At 27.2% G+C, this 26228-nt stretch overlaps 2 protein-coding genes across 3 annotated transcripts in view; one reads left to right on the top strand and one right to left on the bottom strand.

The window, feature by feature from the left end:
• Positions 1-2225: 2225 nt before the first annotated feature.
• Positions 2226-26228, bottom strand: part of LOC100204646 (probable transcriptional regulatory protein Nther_1800) — a 37677-nt gene continuing 13674 nt past the window's right edge. For both annotated transcript variants that reach the window (XM_065810279.1, XM_065810280.1), the window contains 2 exons: positions 15986-16060; positions 2226-2554 (listed from right to left, as the gene is read on the bottom strand). In XM_065810279.1, coding sequence (XP_065666351.1) covers positions 2309-2554; positions 15986-16060 — 321 coding nt within the window. In that variant the 3' untranslated portion in view covers positions 2226-2308. The remainder of the gene's footprint in view (positions 2555-15985; positions 16061-26228) is intronic.
• LOC136087470 (uncharacterized) lies at positions 9677-11773 on the top strand. Its single transcript, XM_065810278.1, has 2 exons — positions 9677-11018; positions 11366-11773. The coding sequence occupies exons 1-2, from the start codon at positions 9997-9999 to the stop codon at positions 11730-11732; spliced, it is 1389 nt and encodes a 462-aa protein (XP_065666350.1). The 5' UTR covers positions 9677-9996; the 3' UTR covers positions 11733-11773.

The raw sequence follows: 26228 nt of genomic DNA, 5'->3' as shown, positions 1-26228 counted from the left end.
AAATATTTATTTTTATAAAATTATTATTATTATTTTTTAAAATTTTTAACAATATTGAAAATATTCATTCTTATAAAAAAATTAAAGAAAAATTTTTCTTAGTTTTTTTTTCCACAGATAAAAGGTGGGCTACTGTTTGGCTTTTATACGGACTAATATTTGGTACCAGCTAAAAGTAATATTAAATTTTGGGATAAAATTGTTGCAAAAATTAATTTTAGAAAAATTTCTATTAATTTTGCATTTAATAGTGCATTAATAATCAGTTAGCGCGAATTTTTTTTTTTTTTTTTGAGGGTCCGGAAAGGCCCCGAGAATTTTTTTTTGTAAATGAATGCAAATTTTATAAGATACCCTAATCCATACTCTTTAAGACTACACTTTAATATTTTTAAAAAATGTACTGTTAGGGCTACAGAGCTCATAGAGTAAAAACCGAGCCAACTAGCCCCGGTCTCCCCTACTATGCTACTTCATAAACAAAGGAAAAATTTTGATCAGTAATTTTTTTGTAGTCTATATATTACGTTTTCTATATTCTTATATTAAACTATCGTTTTTTTATAATTAAAAAAAGATGTTAAAAATTCGTAACAAATTTTGCTTTAATTTAGATCCAAGTCTAAAATTCAAAACTTGGGTGGAGTATTCTAAAGTTCTCGAATGCCCTGATTTTACGTAGGAAAGCGAAGCGCTAAATTAGTTAAAATTAAACCTTTCATTACATTCTCCTTTGTAGAGTCATTCCAAAAGCTTCGCCTAAAATTCAGGAATATAAAACTTTTATGTTATTAACCATTAAAAAAATACAATCTTGTAATTGTCAGTGTTTTGAGTACAGATGACCTATGACAAGCCAAAAGTAATTTTTTATTGATAAATTTATACATTTTTATTCTTTGATTAAAATTTGACTTCTTTGCGACCAAAAAAAATAAATAAATTCGCCCTGCGTTTAAGAATTTACAAATTCAATAATAATGCCACTCATATCTTCTTGCGCGGATATATATATATATATATATATATATATATATATATATATATATATATATATATATATAGGGTAGATTAGGGTAATATGAATAACCTTGGTAATATGAGCATACTTGAAGATTTCTTAGATGTAAGCAGTGAAGTTAAAGTTGCTATGTATAAATCGAATCGACTTTATATGGCGATTACATAAATCAGTGCAATTAGCGTAAATTTGTATGCAGTAATTAGCGGAATTCATCTAATTAAAACGCTGTTAAATTTTTTGCGTTTTTAAAATATTATCACCACGCATGAATAAGTCTGTGGCGCGAAATTTTGGTGCTAAAATAATGAAATTAATTTTTTCATAAAGAAAAATATATTAGCTGAAAATCCAATCCTTTTTGGCTTGAAAAACAATGCATAGAACTATTTAGTTTTGACTTTATTTAAAGATGCCATTTTTGTGTAATATGACATGCTCAAATTACCCAGTAATTTTCATTGAAATTACCTAGTTTAAAGTCCTAAAAAAGCAGTGGTTTTAGTTGTTTTCTTAAATAAAAATAAAATATAGTAAAACCTTTTAATATTTTAACAATACTTAATATTTTTCTGTAATTTAAATTCAAAAAAATTGAATTTTTATCGTTCAAAGGTTTGAGTTGATAAAATTGAAAAAATTACAAATTAATTTTTTTTTTTCTTGCGGAAAACATAGTAGTATTGTTTCAACAAAAAGTGGCTTAAAATTTGATCTTTTAATGATAAGTTTTGTTAATAACGAATCATTATATTCCAAAAATTAGTTCTAATTGTCAGGTTGGTATTTTTTTTTACAAAATTAATGTTTTTTTGTGAGTTAATTTAAAGTGCTCATATTACCAAGTGGTCTGGGTAACATGGGATCCCTAAATACTGTTTATTCACAAAAATTTTGGATCCAGCTTAATTATTTTTGAAAATATTCCAATTTTTGCTTAAGGTGCTCATATTACCCTAATCTACCCAATATATATATATATATATATATATATATATATATATATATATATATATATATATATATATATTTATATATATATATATATATATATATATATATATATTTCTATATATAAATATATATATATATATATATATATATATATATATATATATATATATATGTATATATATATATATATATATATATATATGTATATATATAACTATATAATACACAAACCTTCACTACAAGAGAAAAATGAAAAAAAATTTAACTAATTATTTCAACGATAACATTTCTCGGAGCTCACTTAAAATATAACTGTATAAAAGCTATTATCAGTTAAAATATAACATCTCGTTTAATTGTCGTGCTTGGGTAACCAATTATGTTGTCGTATATTGTAAGTACATCTGGATGTTCCGATAAAGCTTCAATTACAAGATCGCTTCGTTTAACATGTTCCTCTGAAAGATCGATTAATGATTTAGCCAAGTATTGCACATCAGCTGATAAAACTGAAATGTCAGGATGCAATTCAATCATAGCTCGTTCAACGGAAATAAACTCAAGTGGATCGCATATAAACTGCAAATAAAGTTTTAATACCAAAATTAAAATAATAAAAACTTTCTACATAAACCGTCTAAACTGCAAATAGAAATTATTTTTAACATTGCATCAGAAAAGTGGATAAAACTCTATTAAACACTGTAAAAAATGTCACACCAAATTCTTAAATCTCCCGCCAAAATATTTAACTTTCACGCCATTTTAAACATCTAAAAAGAAATGCTAAAAGTCGCGTGATTAACAAAAGTTTAGTAGCACTTATAAATGTCACGGAGAGTTTACTGCTAAAATGTCACGCTATGGTAATAAATTTTGTTCCACGCGTAAAAATTCGCGTGATAACTAAAACTTCTGAGCGTGAAAGTGAAAAAAAAAAAAAAATCACATTAACAATTTTGTGTGATTATATTTTTGTTACTAAAATGTCTAAAATAATTTAAATTTCATATTTATCAATATATATATATATATTTGTATACAGTGTACATAAATACATATTAAAAATACTTTTAAATTATTTGTTTTTTGTATTTTAAAAATTTCTTCAGTTGAGTAGTATTCTAAATACAATTTTTGATGTACAGTACTGGACAGCAAATTAGGAATTTTTATGTTTATCATCAAAAACTGTATTTATATTGTGTTTACTCTGGAGATATTATACTTTTTATGTATTATTAGCTGCAATTATGCTGATATAACGTTAACAATTATTGTTGCTATGGTAGTAACATACTTTTGCGAAAAATCTCGATTATTTTTACATTTTTAATGATTTGTTTCAAATTTTGTAATAATTAATTGTAAACTGTGCTTTAATTATCGGATCGTTGTTGTTTGAGAAATTTTTCGAATTCTTGCTATAATTAAATTTTTTTTTTAATATCGCTCATTGAACAGTGTAGAATCTACATCAAAAATACAATATTTATATTAAAATGGGTAAGAAATTAGATTTAAGTGCTGCTACAAAGAATGAGATAAAGTTGCTTTTAGAAAATACCACATTTCGGAATAATGAAATTGCTCAATAACTCAAAATTTCGCCTCAAACTGTTGGAAGAATAAAAATGAGACTAAATAGAGGCCAAAATATAGTGGAAACCAACAGCAAGAACTGCAGAGGTATTACCAAAACTACTAAGAGAAATGATCGGATGCTTTACAGTTGTGTCGAAAAGGTCGGAAAAAGTCTTCTGCTGAGCTAACGCAAGAATGGAATGACAGGAATTACAGTCAACCCAAGAACAGTTAGAAGACGCCTTTTTAATAATGGATGTAAAGCTTACAAGCCAATGAAAAAACCCAAGTTAACTACAGCAATGAAGGACAAGAGATATGGTTGGGCTCTCGGTCACGCGCATTGGACAATAAAAGAACGGTCTAAGGTTAGCATTACAAAGTTACAAATTTACACACATATACAACTGTGAATAACTAAAACAACAACCTAAATAAATTATTTAAGTTAATTAAATAATTGTATCTTATTCGTTTGTTTGCAATAACTTGAGATTGATTTATTTACATTTATTATGCTGCAATATATTTTCAATTATCAATAAATTATATCGTCATTAAAAGTTATCTGTTCGCTACAGTAGCCTTTTATTTGTATAGGTTTGTTTTTCTGATAAATCAATAGTGGAAGTTATGAATGAACGAAGACCATTTGTTCGAAGGAAGAGAGAGGAGACAAATCTTCTGGAATGTTTTCAAGAATCAGTCAAACATCCTTAGAAGGTAATGTTTTGGAGCGTGATATCGGTAAAAGGGCCTGGACGATTATACTTTGTGGAAGGAATGATGAGACAAGAGCAATACAAAACCGTTCTAAAGACTTGTTTAATACCCCAAATGAATGCATGGTTTCCTAATGGGAATGCAATATTTATGCAAGATGGGGCTCCATGTCATACTGCCAAATTCGTAATGATATTTTTGAAAGACAATAAAATTTCCATATTGCAATGGCATGGTAACAGTCCCGACCTCAATTCCATTGAAGGACTATGGAATGAACTCAAAAGAGAGGTCATGCAAACAGCTTCAACCAATACAAGAGACTTAAAAGAAAAAATGATTCAAACATGGCACCACAGTGAACGAATCAGTCGCTTTTGCTCCGAGTTTATTCAGTCAATGCCGCGTCGTATTTCAGCAGTCATAAAGCATAAAGGCGGACATAAGTATTAAGTGGTTATATCAGTCAATTTTATTTATGCATTTCTGACAATTCATTTCTGACAATTCTTTCATGGTTTTCACTTATTTTAGTCAACTTTTGCATTTTTATTTTCAATTTTTGTTTTTATTGTTGAATTGCAATAAAATTGTTATAAAGCACTATAAAACGCATTAAATTCCTAATTCGATGTCCAGTACTGTATTTTTAATTTTCTTTTGTCTTTCAAAATACAAATTTTTGTCTATCAAAATACATTTTTTTGTTTGTTTAAATTTTAAAAAGTTAGAAAAGAAAGAAAATCAAGAAAGAAATGTCCAGAATTGTCCAGAATGAAGCATGAAATATGCACAAGAATGGGGTCTCTGCCAAAACGTTTTGTAGTGAAATTGGTGGTCAACTAATATTATATTCATCTTTTAGTAAACAACAATTAAAAGTACCAAAGGTCTTCCGCAAGCAAATATAAATAATTTAATTATCAACTACAAACAACAATACATGAGTCACGGGTCAACCAAAGTACACCAGTATCTAATGCTGAGGAGAATATTAGAAAAGTTTCATCGAGGATACCAGGGGAGAGTTAATGGAATTCTACATATGTTTTATGTCAACTTTTGGAGCCAAGAGTAAAAAAAAACCGCATGAATGCATTGAAGTTGGCCTGTTTCAAACCAGTGGAGTTGGAATACAAGCAATTTACAAAACTTATCGCTGGTGCTCTGGACAAACTTCAAAGCGAAGTTAATTGTTTTCTTTAATTTCTCATGCTCAGCAACAGTTCAGCAAGTTCCTTAGAAATTCGTAATGTTTATTCCAATACTATTATATCGTTATATTTAATAAGATACATTATAAATTTAAGCTGCTTTAGAAATAAACTTTCAAAAATTGAAAAAGTATTTTGTATTTTGAATAATTTGGTATTGAGTACTTCTTATTTTGCATTATAAATATTTTTGCTTGAAAGTATTTTGCATTAGTATTTAAAACCTTTTTGACCAAGTATTTTTTTGGTATTTTAAATACTTTTTTTGAGTAATTTTTACAATACTGTTTGTGTGTATATATATATATATATATACATATATATATATATATATATATATATATATATATATATATATATATATATATATATATATATATATATATATATATATATATATATGTATATATATATACATATACATAGATATATATATATATATGTATATATATATACATATACATAGATATATATATATATATATGTATTTATATATATGTATATATATACAGTATCGGACAAAACGAGTGCAACCAAATAATGCTAATTTAGTACCTTTATATAAAAGTGCTGCATTTTTTCAATTTAGAGAAATAACTATGTAACTGTTTAAAGACAAAGTTCTTCAAGTTTTATTCATCACAAAGTTCATTATTTGTACACGAAAATTAATAAATTAATCAAAAGTATTAAAAAAAGTTGATTTCCTACTGGACAAAACAAGTGCAACTCAACAAAATGTTGACCAAGCTGTATTTCGCTATCAATATTTCGTGGCGAATCCTTTGTTGTCGATCACGGCCTTGCATCTTCGAGGCATAGATTCGATCAGGTGATCAATGAAACTTTGTGGAATCACTGCCCAGGCCTTTTGGATTTGTTCAAACAGTTGATCCTTATTACGAACACCTTCATGATTAATTCTGCGGCTGACGATCTCCCACAGGTTCTTGATAGGGTTGAGATCCGGAGATTGAGGCGGCCAATCCATCACCAATAGGTGGTTGTCTTGAAACCACTGCTTGACTACTTTTGCAGTGTGTTTCGGATCGTTATCTTGCTGAAAAACCCATTTTTTTGGCATATTCCATTTAGCATGATGTAACATAACATCTTTCAGGATATTTTCATACATGAAAAGGTCCATTATTCCATCGTTTCGATGTATTGGACCTAGACCGTTAACAGAAAAACACCCCCAGACTATTACATTGCCTCCACCATGCTTCACGGTCTTATGGCAGTAACGTAAATTGAGGCGTTTTCCGGCCGGTCGACGTACACGGCAAATGCCATTGCTCCCAATGATGTTGAACTTCGATTCATCACTGAACAGGACCGTTCGCCATTTCTGCACATTCCAGTCAATATGAGATGTAGCAAACAGGAGTCTTTTCTTCTGGTTTTTTAGTGAAAGCAGTGGTTTCTTTGCAGGGCGCCGAGAAAACAATCCGGCTTCAACAGCACGTCGTCTGATTGTTCGGTCCGATACAGGCAGCTCTAATTGCTTTTGTATCTCGACTGATGATATTCAGGGATCCTTCTTGACGGATCTGACGATCATAGAATCCTCTCTAGAAGTGGTGGAACGCGGTCTTCCACCTTTGTTATCTGCTGCCAACTTCCCCAGAGAACAATATTTGGAATATAGTCTGGATTATAAATGGACCGTATCAAGGTCCATTTTTTCACGCGATATTTATCACAAATACTTTTTTGTGACATTCCACTTACGTAATCGCCAATAATTTTCTTTCTTAGTTCCAATCCAAGACCGCCGGGAGCCATTTTTGCACTTGAAGTCATAAAAATAATAAAAATAAATAATCATGCTTCTCAAGGCTTACCGTATTACATTTACCTTGTGATGATACATTAATGCTCTGTGGAACACAACGTCTTGGTTGGATGTGGACTGTATTGATGAATTGAAACACTTGTTGTATTTCACTTCTTGTATTGATGTTCTTCGATAAAACACTTTGATAAAACTCACTTCGGTAAACTGTCATGATAATACTGACTGATTGACTTCCATATACTGACTGAATTACATGTCGATTTACATGTCTCTTATATAGTAAAATGAACCTGTGTTCTGCTCTTATATAGTGAAATGAAATGTTCTGGAAGATTCTAGATGCTTCTTTTCGATGCTTCTAGAAGCTTCTGGATGCGTCTGGATGCTTCTGAATGTTTCTTGATATTTCTGGTTTCTACTGGATGCTTCCAGATGCTTCTTCTGGAAGCTTCTGCATGCTTCTGGAAACTTCTGGATACTTCCTTTAATTATTAAAAAACTTCCGTGACATTGACACGGACCAGACTTAAGAAAATGAAACAAACCAAAAAAGTTGCACTTGTTTTGTCCGCTGCAAAATGGCACTTGTCAACGAAATTCTGTCTGTGTGCTGTCACCTGTCAGCTGATTGCTCATGTCATGGCATGCTATGACTCCAGACTCCTGAACTGTTTGCTGTGGTAGTATAGTTCGTTTCATTTTAAAGACATGTAAAATTAGGAACACTTTTTATCATTGTTCGATGATGGTTGCAAATGTTTTGTCCAATACTGTATATACATATATTAGGGCAGGTCGATTTTGGAACTGAAGTTTTGGACTAGTTGAGAAAGATGCCTAGTAATATAGTATTATCATTTATAAAAGCTTTTTCAACAAATTTTAATAGTTTTTGGAGCATTTGAATATTTTTGGTGAATATTATTGATATGATTCAAGTTTGAATGTAAATTTTTATAAGTGTTGAGAGAAAATATCTTTAATCATTTCAAAATACAAATGCTTGAGATTAATAATGAAATAGTTATAATGTTTTAAAAATAAAACATTTTTTTATAAAAATAACTAATTTTTTTTTATAATTAATATAGGAAATAATGATTTAATAAAAAAAATTTATAATTTTAATATATTTCTATGAAACTTTCTCCTAAAGTTACTTTTAAAAATTAGCAGAAATTTTTGCGCTCGTTCAAAAATAAATAAACAAACTTTTAGATTGATAATTGTTTTTAAAGTCGTTATATTTGCTTTAACATATGTTATTTACAATAATATGTTTTAATGAAATGCCTAAAAACCATAAAGTTGTTTTAACACGTGGCAATTTTGCTAAAAAATTTGGTGGTCAGCCTTCACCTTTAAATGAAGCAGAGCCACCAACCATTCGCCAGATTATTCAATACAGCTATTTCCTTAAAGACATCAACCAAGATTTAAAAGATTATGACATTGCAAAAATTATAGCAATTAATGTGATAAAAATATGGCACACTGTGAATCCAAAGTTACCACTATATGATAATTATTATGTGGTAAAGTTAATAAATAAACTATGCTTCATGAAAGCAAAACAAATTAACCGAAAATCTCTTTCTAAAGTGAAGTGTAATAACCTTGAGAAGAGTTTAGACACTCTTTTTGATATTTCAGCTTGCAAATGTAATCTACCTGTTCGTTCGTGTAATGATAAATTTGTAAAGTGCTTGGAAGACAATTGTCAAACACAACATATAGTTTGCACATGTCCTCTTGACAGAAAGGTTGAGATCATTTTAATATTAAAGTCTATATATATATATATATATATATATATATATATATATATATATATATATATATATATATATATATATATATATATATATATATATATATGATAAGTGCTAATATGACATTTTGCAAGAGATGTGTTTGAAAATTTGATTTGTTGCTTGACAAAATATAACAAAACTGCATACTTATCTCAAAATGACCAAATTTTGCACTTATAAATTGACCAATGAATAAATGATATAAATTGTGTTTTTATTTTAAAAGATTCATCGTTGTTTTTCTAGGTTCCATTAGAAGATAGAATGTATTTGAAAGATCAGAGAGCAAAAATAGGTCCTAAGGGGTTGTTTCAACTTGGATCCATTGATCGTAAAAGTGTTAATAAGACAAACAAAGTTTCTGCTAGAAATAAGAAATGTCAGAAGCAGGTTTTAAATGAAGTTTCTCAACAAAAAAGCAATACGTATACATCATTTGATAACAACATGGAAAGGTTGGATGCAGTAGTAATGAATGATGATGAACACTTGAAAAGTTACAGTAATAAAATAAGTGAAGTATTAAAGGTATATGTTGTCATATAATGTACTTTTTTTATTGTTATGTACCTTTAATATTTTCATCTTTTTTTGCTTGAATGTTTTTTATAGACTCCTGTTAACTTTGACAATGAACGTTGTTACAAACCAATTAGAAATATATCTGGGGCTTACAATTTGTTTAAACCATCAAGATATGCTTTGGAATTAATTAGGGCTGATGTTTCATCAAGTATTGGGGCTAGCCTTGCTAATGCTTTCCTCTTAGATTTGCAGGCTGTGGGCCTACTTTGGCCAAATCTTAATTTAGATACAGTATTTATTGATAAATCAAAAATTGATAGAGAGAAAACTAGAGTGAAAAGTATAAGTCAAGATAAGCATATGGAAGATATTAATAGCATAATATGTATTGGAGTTGATGGAAAAGTTGACAAAGACACTTTATTTTACAGAGAAGTTAAGTATCCAAACGGAAAAATTAATTTAAGAAAAGATAAACAGTCAGAGCACCATTTAACTTTTACAGTAGAGTCTGGGTCTGAAATTGGATCATATCTTACTCACAGAGTCATTCCAATTAAAGGTGCTACAGGACTTTTGTTAGGAGATGAAGTTGCTAGTGTCTTAAATGAATTTAAGATTGCTCATTCTCTAAAAGCTATCCTCCTTGATAATACTGCTACTAACACTGGTTGGAAAAGTGGGCTTGTAACAGCTGTAGAAAAAAAAATTAATAGCAAATTGCACATTATTGGCTGTTCACTTCACCAAAATGAACTTCCCTTTCGAGCTATTTTTAAGCATCTTGATGGAGGCACCAAAAGCCCTAATCTTTTTAGTGGTCCAATTGGAAAACTTTGTGAAAATAACTATCAAGATCTCCCTCAAGTTGACTTCATAAAAATTAGTGGCCATCTAGATAACATACATTTTCATGAAAAGACATTAAAAGATTTGAGTTGTGATCAAAGACTTCTTCTAGAATATGTTCTTGGAGTTTCAAAGGGAAATGTTGATCATAAATATGCAAAGTGGAAAATTGGACCATTAAATCATTCAAGATGGTTAACTTTGGCAATTCGATTATTGTGTATTTGGACAAGAGGCACATATCTACCAGAAATGCAAGATAAGCTTCAACAAATTATAAAATTTATTGTGCAAGTGTATGCAGTTAGCTGGTTTGAAATAAAATTGGATAATAAGTTTCACAATCAGCAGTTATACATTTTCAATATGATTAAAAGAATCAAAGAACAGTCTGAGGAAATCAAAACTATCGCATTAAAAAACTTGCAACACAATGCTTTTGCTTTGCTGCCTGAAAATCTATTGTACTCCATGATGAAATCAGATGAATATAAAGTCAGAGAAGCTGCGACCAGAAAAATTTTAAGTATCAGGTAAATATAATATTATTAAAATAAAGTAGTTCATTAGGAATTTAATGTTTTACTCTAAGGTGACAAATGGAAAGAGTCTTAATAACCGGTTGAGCATTTTTGGAAAAATTAAATTGTAAACCCTTGAAAATTTTTATCAGCAAGCAGAAAAAACAAGTTCTAAATTACTAAATGCGCAATTTCGGATGGGTAAAATTTCAAAACTGATAATGCGCCGGAACTTTAATTTGACACCTTGGTCTAAAAATATAACAAAAAATTAATTTATTAAATTTTGTTTTTAAAAAAAACTTAAACAAGATCAAAAAAAGATTTTTATTTTTAGAATTTAAATTTAATTCATTTAGAAATATGACGGTGCATACAACAAGATTAAACAAAATCACTGCAATAAATACTGATGCATATCATTGGTCGGATTTAGTAGACCTTTCTCAAACAGGTATTTGTGAACCAGCTCTCACTGAACACATTTTATCTCAGCATTTACAAGAATCATTGCTTAATGGAACGAAGTTTGAGTTACCGGTATTGCCTTCTCATACTCAGAGTGTTGAGAGAGCTGTGAAAATGACATCTGAAGCTTGCCATACAGTGTATGGAATAGAAGCAAGGCATAAACATATCATTGCAAAAAAATTAAGTCGTCAAAAGAGACCTAATTTTTCTTCAAAGGGTTCATATTGTCAAAAGTATGATGACGTTGTGATCTAAATAAACTGTATTTTAACAACAAATAAAACTTTTTTCTTGAAGCTTGTTTTTTTTGTTGTTGTTTTTTTAATAAGAAATATTTAAAAAAGCAAAACAACAAAGTTAAAATTGAAACTTGTTTTTGTTGCATTAGCTCTATAATTATCTGCTGTTTTTAAATATTTTTTTATTAACCCCCTCATATCGGCTTTTATAGTAAAACTAAATTTTATTTCCTCAAAAATTGGCTATCAAAAAAACCTTTATTTTTTGTTTTTACTTATTATCACGTTAGTTTGCAACTTTCTCAACATGTCCAATGTTAAAATCTAAAAAAAAGTTAAAAATCGACCTGCCCTAACATATATGTATATATACATACAAATATGTATATATATATATATATATATATATATATATATATATATATGCATATATATATATATATACATATATATATATATATATATATATATATATATATATATATATATATATATATATATATATATATATATATATATATATATATATAAACAACTTTAAAAAGTATTCTACACAATAGAGTGCTCAATGTTCTTAAAAGAACAGAGCAATTATATATTAGTAGAAAATCACTTAACAAAAATTTTTTCCATTTGACGCTGTGTTTCATCAACAAAGATTTCTGATGAATCTTTGTTGATGAAACACAGTGTCAAATGAAAAAAATTTTTGTTAAGTGATTTTCTACTTATATATATATATATATATATATATATATATATATATATATATATATATATATATATATATATATATATATATATATATATATATATATATATATGTATATATATATATATATATATATATATATATATATATATATACATATATATATATATATATATATATATATATATATACATATATATATATATATATATATATATACATATATATACATATATATATATATATATATATATATATGTATATATATGTATATATATATATATATATATATATGTATATATATATATATGTATATATGTTAAGAGTATATATATATATATGTACATATATATATACATATATGTATATATATATAATATGTATATATATATATATTTGTATATATATGCATATGTATATATATATATGCATATGTATATATATATATATATGTATATATATATATACATACATATATATATATATATATATATATATATATATATATATATATATATATATATATATATATATATGTATATATGTTAAGAGTAGCTTAAGTCCCTTAAACATCAGACAGGTCCATGGAATTATCAACAACAAAAAAAAAAAAGTTCTTGAAAAGTATATTATGTTGGGTCCCAAAGGATGCAAAATTTTACAAAAATTTCAAAATAATCATCATTTCATTAAAAAATTACTATTTTAAATTTTACAAAAATGTTGCTATGTGACATTCAGGAATTAAAAATTGCTATTTTTAAAAACTTGAATTAGCAATGTCTTGGTTATCTTATATTAATTTTTATTTTTTAGAAAGAAACAACTTCAAAAATATTAATCGTTTTATAAACAAATTATTTTAAACTTATTAATTTTGAAATTTTCATATTACTTTGCTTTGAGACCCAACATGACACTTTTGAAAAACTTTTTTTTGTGATAATATTAGTGACCTGGTAAAAGTTTACATTCTTAAAGTAGCTGATGTTAAAGTTTTGAAGAAAGTAGAATAACTTTTGTCCACTCATTCTCTAGGTAATGAGTGATTCTTAACATCGATTTAATTGATTTTAATTATTATAATAATTAATAATTAAAATCAATTAAATTATAATAACAGAACTGCTTTCTGTCAAACTGTTTATGTATTTAATGTTTCGTTTTTATCCACGTAAATGGAAAAAAAGAATCAAAAACCCAGAGACATGGAAATGTAATATAAACAAAAGGTAGAGACAAGTAGGGGATGAGTATGAATGCAGAAACAAAACAATTAAAATAAATATAGAATTTTGAATCAGAATTATCTTTATGTCGGCTTTATGAACTGTTTTTTTCAGGAAAAAGGATTTAAAGTTATTAAAAAACACTTATACACTCATATTTTCGTAATAGAGTTTAATATTTCTTTATATCACAACAAGAAGAACAACAAGATGTGAAAGTTCTGAATTATACAATACTTTTACTTTACAATTACAATAAAATACTAAAACCTCCGGAGACACATTCAATCATAAAGAGTAAGCACAGCATTCCAAACACATTGACCTTAAAGATTCGACCTCTCTTCAAAAACAAAAAAAAAGTTAGAGTCAGGATGTCCTATTTTTTCCTTTGATTTCTAAAAAGTCATAACCCTCCTGAAGAATAAAATCTCAAATTTTTTTTAACTAAGGAAGCTCTCTGCTTATAACATATTAGCGCATCTCTTCATTAACCATTCTATTTATTGTTGTATTTATTTGAAGGCCAGTCTGAAAGTTCTGGTAAATATTATAATTTTAAAGTCTGTCTTAAAGTTGCAATACATACAGAATTCTGTGGAATACATACAGAAACAGTATGTATTCCACAGAAAAGCAACTCCATGAGAACTAAAATGAAGCAAAATTATTATAGTGCATATCACATCAATTAGCACATCAATTATGTCCATCTCTTAAAATTTTCTGATCAGTTAATTGTTATCTGCTTGCGTTTAGTCTTTTAAAAAATATAATGATAGAAAAGCCTACTCCTATTAAAGTTATACCTAAGTGATCAGTTCAGTCAAATAAAGTTGAATCATTAATTTTAGCTGAAAAGAAAAAAGACTTACATAAAATGATGCCCTACATGCCCACAGATCAATAGAATGTTTATGACAACTTTTTGCGGCTACATGTGGACTTACTCTGAATTACAAAGTCTTTAACAGTGCAAGAACTACAAACCCCTTAACAGTGTCAGAATTAAAAAGCAGTGTTAGGTAGTACAATGCTTTTATTTATTATAAAAACAATGTGTAATCTCAATATTCAATTACAAGATTGTTTATAAAAAACTGTATTTTGTGTAAAACTATTACATTATTTTTTGAAGAAATACTGACTAATAATTATGCATGTTTAATATTTAATCAAGTTGTTTTTGTTTTTGCTATAAAAAGCTATATTTTGCGCAAAACTGTTACACTATTTGTTGAAGCAATTACTATTTGCATTCATTTTAATATTACATAAAATCAAAATCATGTCTGCAGACAATTCAAATACAAATTTAAATCATAATGCCAACTTTCATAGAAGTAATTAACTTTCATAGTAAAGGTATTACTCGGACTGGAATGCACTGTAAAAAATAACTTTTGCACAGTAGGATGATCAACAGTGCAAAATAATGTCCAGGGAGGATAAGGTTCAAAACCAGAAAACATTAATCACACAAAAGTACATATACTTCTGGAAAATCTATTACAATTGGCTATAAATAATCAAAATTTGGCGCTAAACATTATTCTATTTTTAAATCCTGACCTTTTTGACAGTATTTTGTTCAAAAGTAAAAAATTTTGGACATCTATTGCTAATGTCATTAAGGTTCCTTAATATCTTATAATATACTAAATTAGTTTGAACACTCTTTTTAAATAGATTATATCCCGTGAAACTTCAGATACATTTTTCTCAAAACTATAGTTTAATGACATAGAAAAAGAGGGGACAATATATGTTTGGGGACAATAATTTTAAATTAGTCATCTAGCATGCAACTGATGACAGATTTTTACTTTTTGCATTTTTGCTTTTTTCTTATAAAAATTTTCAATTTTTTATGTTTGACCATAACCCTAACCCTAACCCTAAAAATTAAAATTTAAACATGAAAATGTAAACATAAAAATTTTTAACTTTTATGTTTACATTTTCATTTTTACGAAGTACTATTTCACTATATATTTGTCAACTAGTAATGGAATCAAACCAGTGTTTTTCTAATTTTCCTTCTAATTAAAATTTTTGAGAGCATCAGGGCTAATAAATTTTGCCTGGTAAAATACAAAACACCAATTAATTATTGAAAATAAATTGAAATTAGTTGATGAATATAAATTTATTTTATAATTGTAAAAAAACAAAAACTTTAATCCCAGTCTCTACAATTTTTCTGAATTATTATGATTCATTATAGATATAAACATTGAAATTTGAAGTTAACTTTTTGTTAAAAAGTTGCTTATTTCAAACACCTAAAAAACTTGGCTACATCTATGTTATATAAAAAGTACTTACTTGTACAACATTGACATTATTAATGTTGTTAAACTCTACGCTCTCTGCACCAACTAATATTGCTAATTCTTCAGCCTAATATAATATAATAAAAGAATCATAAGAAGTAGTAAAAAAAGGGGGTATGGGATTGGGGTGTTCCACTCCCCCACCCCTTCCCAAAGAAGAGGTTATTTTCAAGTTATAGTTTGTTTTTTAAATTATTTTTTGACAAATTTAGTTGGATAGTTGGGTGTATTTGACATGATTGTTGGGTGAAATTTAGTTTTGAGGACCTTTTTTTTTTTTAGGAACAGTTGATATACAGAATAGTAAAACAGTTATTTTTCTCTTTAGAAGGTACAATATAATATTAGAACTTTTTAAATTTATTTTGATACATTAACTTTATTATTATTTAAAGACTTAAAATGCAATAAGTTAACTTATGGACTTGAGAAATAAGCTGGTTAACTTGTATATCAAAAGAGAAGGTTAGTAATCTTTTTTTAATTAAACTTATATTATGTAAAATGCAATCTGGGGTGAATCTGAAAATTGCCATAAATTGAAAAGTGATATGACAACTTATTGTTCTCATTTGAAAAGTAGTCTTTAATAATTTTTTACTATCAAAACTAAAATTGACAAAAGTTATTATTTTAATGGTATCCTTTTAACAAACTTTCACTTTTAAATTTTTTACCAGAAAAATGAGTAAATGAATAGTAAATTAGCAGTTATCACTATAAGTATTATTGTTTTTTTAATGTTAATTCACCTCCCCAGGGTCGAGAAGGCCACTACAGTCAAGAAGGCTACTTTTATTGCTGTTACAACCCTCTTTTAATTCTATAACTCTGAAACACAAGCCTTGACAAGTTGAGCAAGGTACTACCAGAGAGGTAGTGGGATTCGAACTCTTGCTTATAAAACAAGTGCACCACTACCGCATAACCAGAATAACTTTTTGATAGCTTTTTGAGAAAACTTTTTTTTAGAAGTTTAATAATAAAGAAATAAATATGTGATTTTTTTGTGACAGTTTTATTTTTGTTATCCATTGTTTTGTTTTTTATTTTGCGGCTTTTACAATCTTTTGAAAAACTTAAACTATATACTATAACTGATTGATACACCCTAAAAGTATTAAATGTAGCAATAAAATGTAGATACCAAAAATGGGTAAAAACTATTGTAATAATTCTCTACCTCTCTCAATTTATTACCTGTTCAATTCCAATTAAACAAAAATTCTACCCCTAAAGCATCTTGAAACAGTCTTTGTAAACATGTATCGCGAATATCAACAAAAGTGTCACAATACATTTAATAATTTGAAATTAATATGTAAAATAACTTGTTTGAATTCTAATGCCAAAAAAAAACTTTTATGAAATAAATATTTCAAATCTTATTTTTAACTTAAAATCCAAAATTAAACCATTTCAAAATTTAAACTTTAATTAAATCTATAAATGCAAATCTTTAAAAGTAAAACTTAGATTAAATTCGAAATCTTTATTACTAAAAAGTAGATTAAATGAAAATATAGCGATAGAAAGAATCTAAAAATTTGAAATTTTAACTCTTGAAGATTTTAACCCTAATATAGTGTTCTGTGTACAAACTAATTTTTTGATAATTGCGCACTGTGACATCAACTCATTTTCCCGCATATATAATTAATAAATTAATTTTTATTTGGTTATTAATAAGAATTTAATTTTTTTTAATGAATTCACTTCAAACAAGGCTGCAAACAACCACTATTTATGTTTTAAATTAAATAGTTTGGAGAGTGGGAGTTAATAGAAAGCATGAATGAATGTTAAAGAGCAAGAAAACAGCTGAAAAAAGACTGTTAACTGCTTAAACCATGATAACACAAAAATGGAAAAGAATTCTAAAGCAACAATGTTCAAGTTAAAAAACTAGATAAAGGTTTTTTGAGCATGAAGTAACACATACAGTAACTTTACTGAATGACAAGCCAAATTGAGTTGATGAAACAAGTGATGATGTTAACAAATAAGATAGGTGTTAACAAACAAGGTTGATGTTAACAAACTTACAACCATGATGCTAACAATTACCATGGTTGCTTAAGTAGCAACCATGGTAGTATTTATATAAAAGAGAAAGTGATGCAAATTTATGACAATGGGAAATACATAAGACATAAAGTAGAGGACTCACTAAGAGTCCTGTGATTCATCATTATAGAAACAATAACACATTTAAGATCGGCTGTCTGCAATATAAAAACCATAACTTTTCATCAAAAGAATACAGTTCTGTCATTAACAAACAGACCCACTTTAGAGGTAAGAATATCTGGAAGATAATTAATATAAATAAGAAACAATACAAGATCAAGGATGGAACCTCGTGGTACCCCATAAGTTACAGCAAATAAAAAAGAGCATTGTCTATCAAAAACAACTTTAATACTGCAGTTAGAAAACAGTAATTCTAAAATTCTTCTAATTCTTATCTTTTGACAATGTTAAAGATTTTTAAAAAGTCTCTAGAACAGTAAGTTCTGAGATAAAATACAAAATTTAGTCGTCTAAGAATGGACCTTTCAGTCTAAATGTTTTTTTATTTTTTTAATGAAAATAAAAACATTCTGAATGTTTTGATTTCGATTTTTTTACTGGCTGCATACATTGACTGACAAATAGGTAGAACTAGCAAGGAGTGCTGCAAGAAAAATATCCAAACCTTTTATAAATGAAAAAAACTCTGTACCATGCTTAATAATATAACATCAATTGTATCTTCTCATTTGTATAACATTGGATCTAATAAATATTTTAATTGCGTATCAGATCTTTTTAATACAACATTTTATAAAATCTATCATATATTGAAAAATACAATAAAGTCTTAACTAATATGTTTTTTAGAACATCAAAAAAAATGGGAACATAGGTTTATCACTTTGAAAATCTTTCAGATTCAACTACTCAACAAATGGCAGGCAACCTATCAATAAAATAAAATGAAAAAATTATATATCTAAAAAACTTTATCCAGCCTTCTAAAATAATTTTTTTTTTTTAAACATAAAGTTTACAATTGATGGTAAATGAGGGTATATATTATTTTTTAAAACATCAAGAAATACAGTTTCCCTCAAAACTAACAATTTTATTATTTAAGAAATTTTTGCTGGGTTATAGATACCAGGATCATCAGCTTATTAAATATTACAATAATTTTTAACCCTTATAGTTTATATAAAACTAGTCAGCAGTTGAATGGCTTCTTTTTTTATATATTTAAAAAACGGCGTCCAAAACATGTTGATGCATCCACGTATTTATCTGCATTTTTGTTTCACCTATGTAAACTTTATAACAGTTACATTTTATTATATAGGTTCCAGGCTGGGTGTTACTAGATAGTTTTGATTTGTTTTTTGATGTTAATAAAGATCTTAAATTCAGGTTTGATTTAAATACTGCTTTGAATCCTGCTTTTAGGAATATTTTTCGAAGTTTTGGTAAAAGGCATGGTACCCTTGGTAAATACACTACAGGAATATTATTGCATTCTGATGGATTTGTGTCTTTTTTGATGAAATTGGTGTGTAATATTCCTCAATTGATTTTCTTCTTACCCATTTCCAATAAATATGTTAGTTAAAACATTTCTTTCATTTTAAAAATGAGGTTTACTACAAATGGAATAAGGTCTGTGGAGGAATCCTTTAAATATAGTGGTTAAAATATCCGGATCGAGATTTAAATGCAGTTTAGTTTGAATGTTAGCGATTGCCTTTTTTTGATACAATACTATTGTACTAGTGTACTTATATTTTCCTATTGTGTTATTTATAATGTTATCAAGAAAGTTAAGTGTTTTTGTCTCATTTTCAACTTCAATTGTGTATTGTTTAGCAGGATGTTGTTGATTTAAAATGTTTTGGAGTTGTTTTGCTTGTTTAATGTTGGGAAATCGACTATCGTCATGACTATCGTCATGCCTATCGTCAATGTATCGTAAAAATGATTTTAGATTTATCATTAATGCCATTTTAATTGCATTATTTTCATGGAATTGTAGAAAAGATTCTGCAAGAACCACCATGAAAGAGAGTCTGACAGGGCCTGAGTTCTTCATTATGTGAATCACATTGTTCCAATGAAAATTACATTGATATAAGCAAAGTCCTATGAGTTGTTTTGTTACAGGTATACTAAGTTTTGTTAAGTTTTTATATGATAAACTATTATTTAATTGTTTTTATAGTCAAGGCGTAAACTAGCCCTGTGGAGTCCCATCAAACGCGGTATTCCCTAATGCTCATTAAATTAAAATTCCCAATTTAAAAAACTCCATTCTCCTAATAAGGTTTGCTAAATCACAAATAAAAATTTAATAATATTCAAAATTATAAAAAATTTATTGTTATTAAATACTAATAGAAAAATTCTTATTTATTAATTTTGTTTAACTTGAAATAAAATCGCTGTTATTGGTATAACTACGCAACTGCATAAAAGTGAGTTTCCACTCATCGGTTTTTTCACGGGAAAGGCAAAGGAAAAATAATCATGTGGACATGCGTATTATAAGTTTTAAATTATCCGAAGTAAAACTATGCATACTCATGTAATTTTTTTCCCACTTCCTATCCTGTTCCCGTAGAAGAACAGATTAGTGGAAACTCACCTAAAATGTGAAAATGTTTCTTGAAAAAAACTTCTTGAGATTTTAGCAATTGAGGGTTTTAGCAATTTTAGGGATTTTCTCGGCAACTTATTTGTAAAATTCATTTCTCAAAATTTGTTCATAGTTCTTTGCAATGCCTTCCAACAACAGCAAATATTATATAAAAAGATTAGCATGAAATAAAGTACTATCTAAAAAAATAACAAATAAGTTTGGTTTAACATTCGCAAATAGCATTTCTTTAAAAGTTTTGCCCATTTTGGCTAAAAATTCAAATAACATATCATTGCCGACGACATGGGTATCAAAGTGGAGGGGAACAATCGCTAATTTCTGGAAAAAGTCCTATATATTTAGAATTTTCTCAAATAAAAAAAAAAGTCCTTGAGAAAAAAAAGTGAGGATGAGAAGAGGAGGGAGGGAGGGGGCGCTCCCCCTCCCCTTTTTTTGGTGTTGTCGGCCCTGCAAACTCTATTTCAAGTAGCACATGTGCTTTGCCAACAAAGTTTATTCAAAGTATTGAGAAGCCGTTTGCATCAGATACTTACAAAATTTTGATCAATGCGGGTGTTTTAGTTATTGTTTTTCTTCTTCATTTGTTTGGTAGTTTATATCAACTGAATTAGGTGATCGCATCAACTATTATCTTTTTTTATTTATCGGCATCGACTAAAATCATTTTTTACCGATCTACTATTTTTTCTCGACTTTTTTAAAAATATGCAGCTGAAATATAAGCTAAATATAAAAAAGTAAAAAAATTTTATGATTATAAAACTGGTACTAAAACTTTATTTATAAAGGAAAATTCTTTTACTTTACTGCTTACTTGTATTTAAAATGTATATTAAAACATAAATTAAATATGTTTAATAACAAAAATATTTTTTTTATTACAATAAACTGTTACTAGAAATTTAAAATCAAGGAAACTGGTTTCACCACTTGCTTGAATTTAAAAAGTAAAAGCAAATATAAATGTTTGAATGAACCAGTGATAACAACATTTTATGACTATGAATGAAAAAATAATTACTGGTGTATTTGTTGGAACGATAGCGTGCAATCACTTGCGACCAATATTCTTTATACAATTTATTACTTGATAGTGAAGGATTTGCCCATAAAGGATTTCAAATACAAATATTTGAGAAATGCGTTAACAATTTAGTTGTTTTCTCGATTTGCTCATGTATCAAAGATGAAATCTATTTACATGAATGCCAACTAGTGAAAAAAGAAATATATATTCAAAAAATATTTTTAAAATTTAGGCGGCGATGATATATTAAGATTAAAATAAAATAAAATATATAATTCTTAATAATAATTAATATATACTGATTAAAATTATATAAAATTGAAGTTTAATTTGCCATGTTGCCAATTTAATTTTGTGTTGATTTCATATTCATCTTCCATAAATGTTACAGTATTTTTTATTTGGAGTAGAAAAGGAAAGAAGTAAATAAAAAGACCCCTACGAACATATTTTAATCTCAATGGAGTTGGAAGTGGGTGGGAGAGGAGGGAGTGGGTGGGAGAGAAATTGGGAAATATTTTGAAAAATTCCCAATTTCGTCAAAACACTGTATCAATTTAATCCTGGTTTACACCTTGATAGTATAAAGGTGGCTTCTTTTAATGGAATTGACGGGTAGAGTTTAACAACATCAAAAGACACCTGAGTCTCATTGTTAGCGATATTCCAATTTGCTGCTTTGTTTATACAGTCAAAAGAGTTTTTTAATTGTGTCAGATTTTCATTTAAGACTGGTTGTTCACTGATTTTTTAAAAAGCTTCAGAATGTTCAATTCTTACAAAACTTGTTCCTTTGTCAAACGGTTATATAGCAATGGTTTCATCGTTTTTTATTTCTCTAAAAGCTATCCTCTGTTCTTTTGTCAGATTGTTATTTATTTTTTCCTCTGTTTTAAGTACTCTTAAAACGTTTTTTGTTAAATTTTGTGCATTTTCTATGTTGTTGTTGTATTCTATTTTTAACGCAGAAGACTTTGTTGTTGTTATAATATCCATGTACGGTATCGACTTTAAAGATGGTACAAAGTTTGGAGAAAAGGTTCAGAAAATCATTATGACTTATGGAAATATTGGTATCATATCGTAAGGTTAAAGACTGCTTCCTTTTTATATTTTTCTTGTTTTTCTCGCAATATCTTTTCTATTTGCATGTTCACTTTGAAGTATGTTAAACTTTTTTAATAATCATTCTTTTGATTTGATAAATATGCTTTCCCTTGATTTTTCAGTAATTTGTGCTAATTTAATATAGTCTTCTTCATCAAGTTTACATTTAAGAAAGTTTTGAACTTTTTACATCATTCATAAGATTAAAGAATCGTTTCTTTGAATTGTTTTTTATGCAACTTAAGAGCTCAAATCTAAAACAAATTATACCTGTTGCTCTTTAGTTTTTATTGAAGAGCTGATTTGTAACAACTTTTGGAATAAATTTTTGTAAAAAAAATGGTTTTTTTTACAAAATGTTTTTTTTGATTAAGCAACAGATTTTTAAATGATTGTAAATGTTCGGTTCATTTGTAGATTTTAACTTCTTATTTAGCTGTAGTTAGCAATTTGAAAAAAAACAACCCGAAAATCGGAATATTGCCAACAATGTGACTCAGGTTTCTTTTGATGTTGTAAACCTGTAACACAAATCCATCAGAATGCAATAATTTTTCTGTAACGTCTTTACCATTAGTACCAGGCTTTTCACCAAAACTTTGAAAAATATTCCCAAAAGCAGGATACAGAGCAGTATTTAAATCAAACCCAAATTTAAGATCTTTACTAATATCAAAAAATAAATCAAAACTACCTAGAAACAGTCAGCCTGGAACCTATATAATAAAATGCAACTGTTCCAAAGTTTACATGGGTGAAGCAAAAATGCAGGTAAATATGTGGATGCATCAACATCAGAGGATCATTAACGAAAAGAAACCTAATCACTCTGCATTAGCATTTCATAAAACCTTTTGCAAAGAAGATACTATTTGGGAAAAACAAGAACAATAAAGGTAGAAAATAAAAAGTTTGAAAGAAAAATTAGGGAAGCACTAGAAAAACAAAATAACATTTTGTTTTTCTAGTGCTTCCCTAATTCTCTAGTGCTTCCCAACACACAAGATTAATCACACCATTTCATGCTTTGCATGAAATGGTGTGATTAATCTTGATGAAGCCCAATATGTCAAAACTATGTTTTGGACACCATTTTTTAAATTAAAAAAAAAAAGCCCTTTTACTGCTGACGTCAACAGTAACAGTTTTATATAAACTCTAATGGATAAAAATTATTGTAATATTTAATAAGCTGATGATGCTGGTATCCATAACCAAGTGAAAATTTCTTAAATAATAAAATTATTAAAATTGAGAGAAACTGTATTTCTTGATGTTTTAAAATATTATATAATATACCCTCATACAAGATGTCATCTTTCAAATTTAACACTGTCCCATTCTTAATATTATAATGTCAATTACATCTTTTTATTTGTATAACATTAGATCTGATAAATATTTAAATTGTGTATTAGATCTTTTTAATACATTATTTTATAAAATCTATTATATATCTTTTAAAATATTAAACAAATAATTGCTTAATAAGGGAGAAATTTCAAGTTTGAAATTCAACTTGAAAATATATATACAATTCATTGCTATAATATGTTTCTTTAAACATCAATTCATCGTGATAATAATATTTCTTTAAACAACTAATCAAAAAAGTGAGGTGCAATACCAATACAAATAAAATTAAAAAAAAGAATAATCAAGAAGTTAAAAAGTTAAGAGAGGTTTGCAACCATAATAAAGTTCAACCATAATAAAGTAGCCTCCTCACTTGTTATAGCCCTCTAGACCATGAGGATGTGAATCTAGCTGAAACAATTTTGCAATAATACTATCAGACAACATTGATAAAAATTGTGAATTTAGTCCTTCGCAAGATCTTTGAAATATTTTGATAAAGCTACATTTAATACCTATCTAATTTCAGAAATTACAACTTGCTCATTAGTAAATAGAAGTAGATGGCTTTTCAATAAGCTGAACTGAACTAGTTTTTAAAAATAATGGAAAAATTGACTCTTTAAAATAATTCAAAAAATTATTTTTTTTTAACATTTTAACTTTCATATTCATGTGAATATAATGCCTTGAGATATGTAAATCTCAAGGTATTAACTATTTATAATTTTATTGCTTACACTTTTTATAGACTTTTTAATTGTGATAAGATAATATTTAAGTATATAGTAATAAAAATTATATTAATTTAAAAGAATTGCAAAAGTTTAGAAAAATAAAATACTATTATTTATATGAAAGACTATTATATGAAAGAAAATTTTAACAATTTTTGGAAAAATTGAAACTTTTTAAGACATTTCGGGACATTTGTAAAATATATATATATATATTATATATACATATATATATATATATATATATATATATATATATATTATATATATATATATATATATATATGTATATATATATATATATATATATATATATATATATATATATATATATATATATATATATATATATATATATATATATATTAGGGTTATGGCATTTTTTGAAACTGTTGTAGCCATACTTCTATAACCTGAGAAATGTTGAGTAATTGATAAAAAAACTGGTTTATTGATTGTCTAGTTGCAAAAATATCCCCCTCCTCCTCTTAGTTAATAATAAGATTTTTTATATATTACATGAGGACATGTAAAGCTTATTTCCCACGCATTTATAAACAGCCACAAAAATAAATAAAACAAACTGTAAATTATATTTAGTATTTAAAAACTACATGTCACCTAAGTGGATCAATAAAAGTAATTATTTTCTGAAAGTTAGTTAAATGCTTCACAGGTCATTCTTTCCAATAAACTTCACATTTTTATATTCCCATTTTTTTGAATTTTTAAGGAGACCAATTTAACACTACATTCAGCAATGATGTTTGTCTTTGTAATTAGCGCACTTCATATTTGTTGAATATGAAGTACACTATCTACTTTGCTCCAATGTTTAATAAAGCACTTTAAAGCAGCTGTACACTTAAATTCTGTCAATGCATCTATCATATGGTCATTTACATCTACCATATGGTCAATTTATCATCAAATAATTGTTTGCTGAACCAAAGTTTTTTGCACAGATTTGCAATAAAGGTTGCTGCACTTTCAAGTTTACACCTCCATGTTGGTATGAAAAAATAGGCAATAAGGACATATGATGCTCTAGATTTCCTTTTTGTACTGTGCAATGGTCCTCCATTAAGTGGCATAAGCTTCCTAGCTTATGCCACTTAATTTTTGGTAACCTTTTTTAATTTTTGAAGTAACAAAAAGCTTCACATAACTCATAAAGGAATTTGAAGTCATCTCACCATCCTAGGTTTATGTAATAATTTGGCGCAGCTTCATATGAATATTTTTTTTTGAAAATTTTCATAATTTTTGGTTAAATCCTTTACAAATTTATAATCAAAACCAAGAACTATTGATTTATAATTTACAAAATGATCCAAAA

This window comes from Hydra vulgaris, chromosome 11 (genome assembly GCF_038396675.1).
Source record: "Hydra vulgaris chromosome 11, alternate assembly HydraT2T_AEP".
In the NCBI taxonomy this organism is placed as follows: domain Eukaryota; kingdom Metazoa; phylum Cnidaria; class Hydrozoa; order Anthoathecata; family Hydridae; genus Hydra; species Hydra vulgaris.
This window is presented reverse-complemented; position numbering and strand designations above follow the sequence as displayed.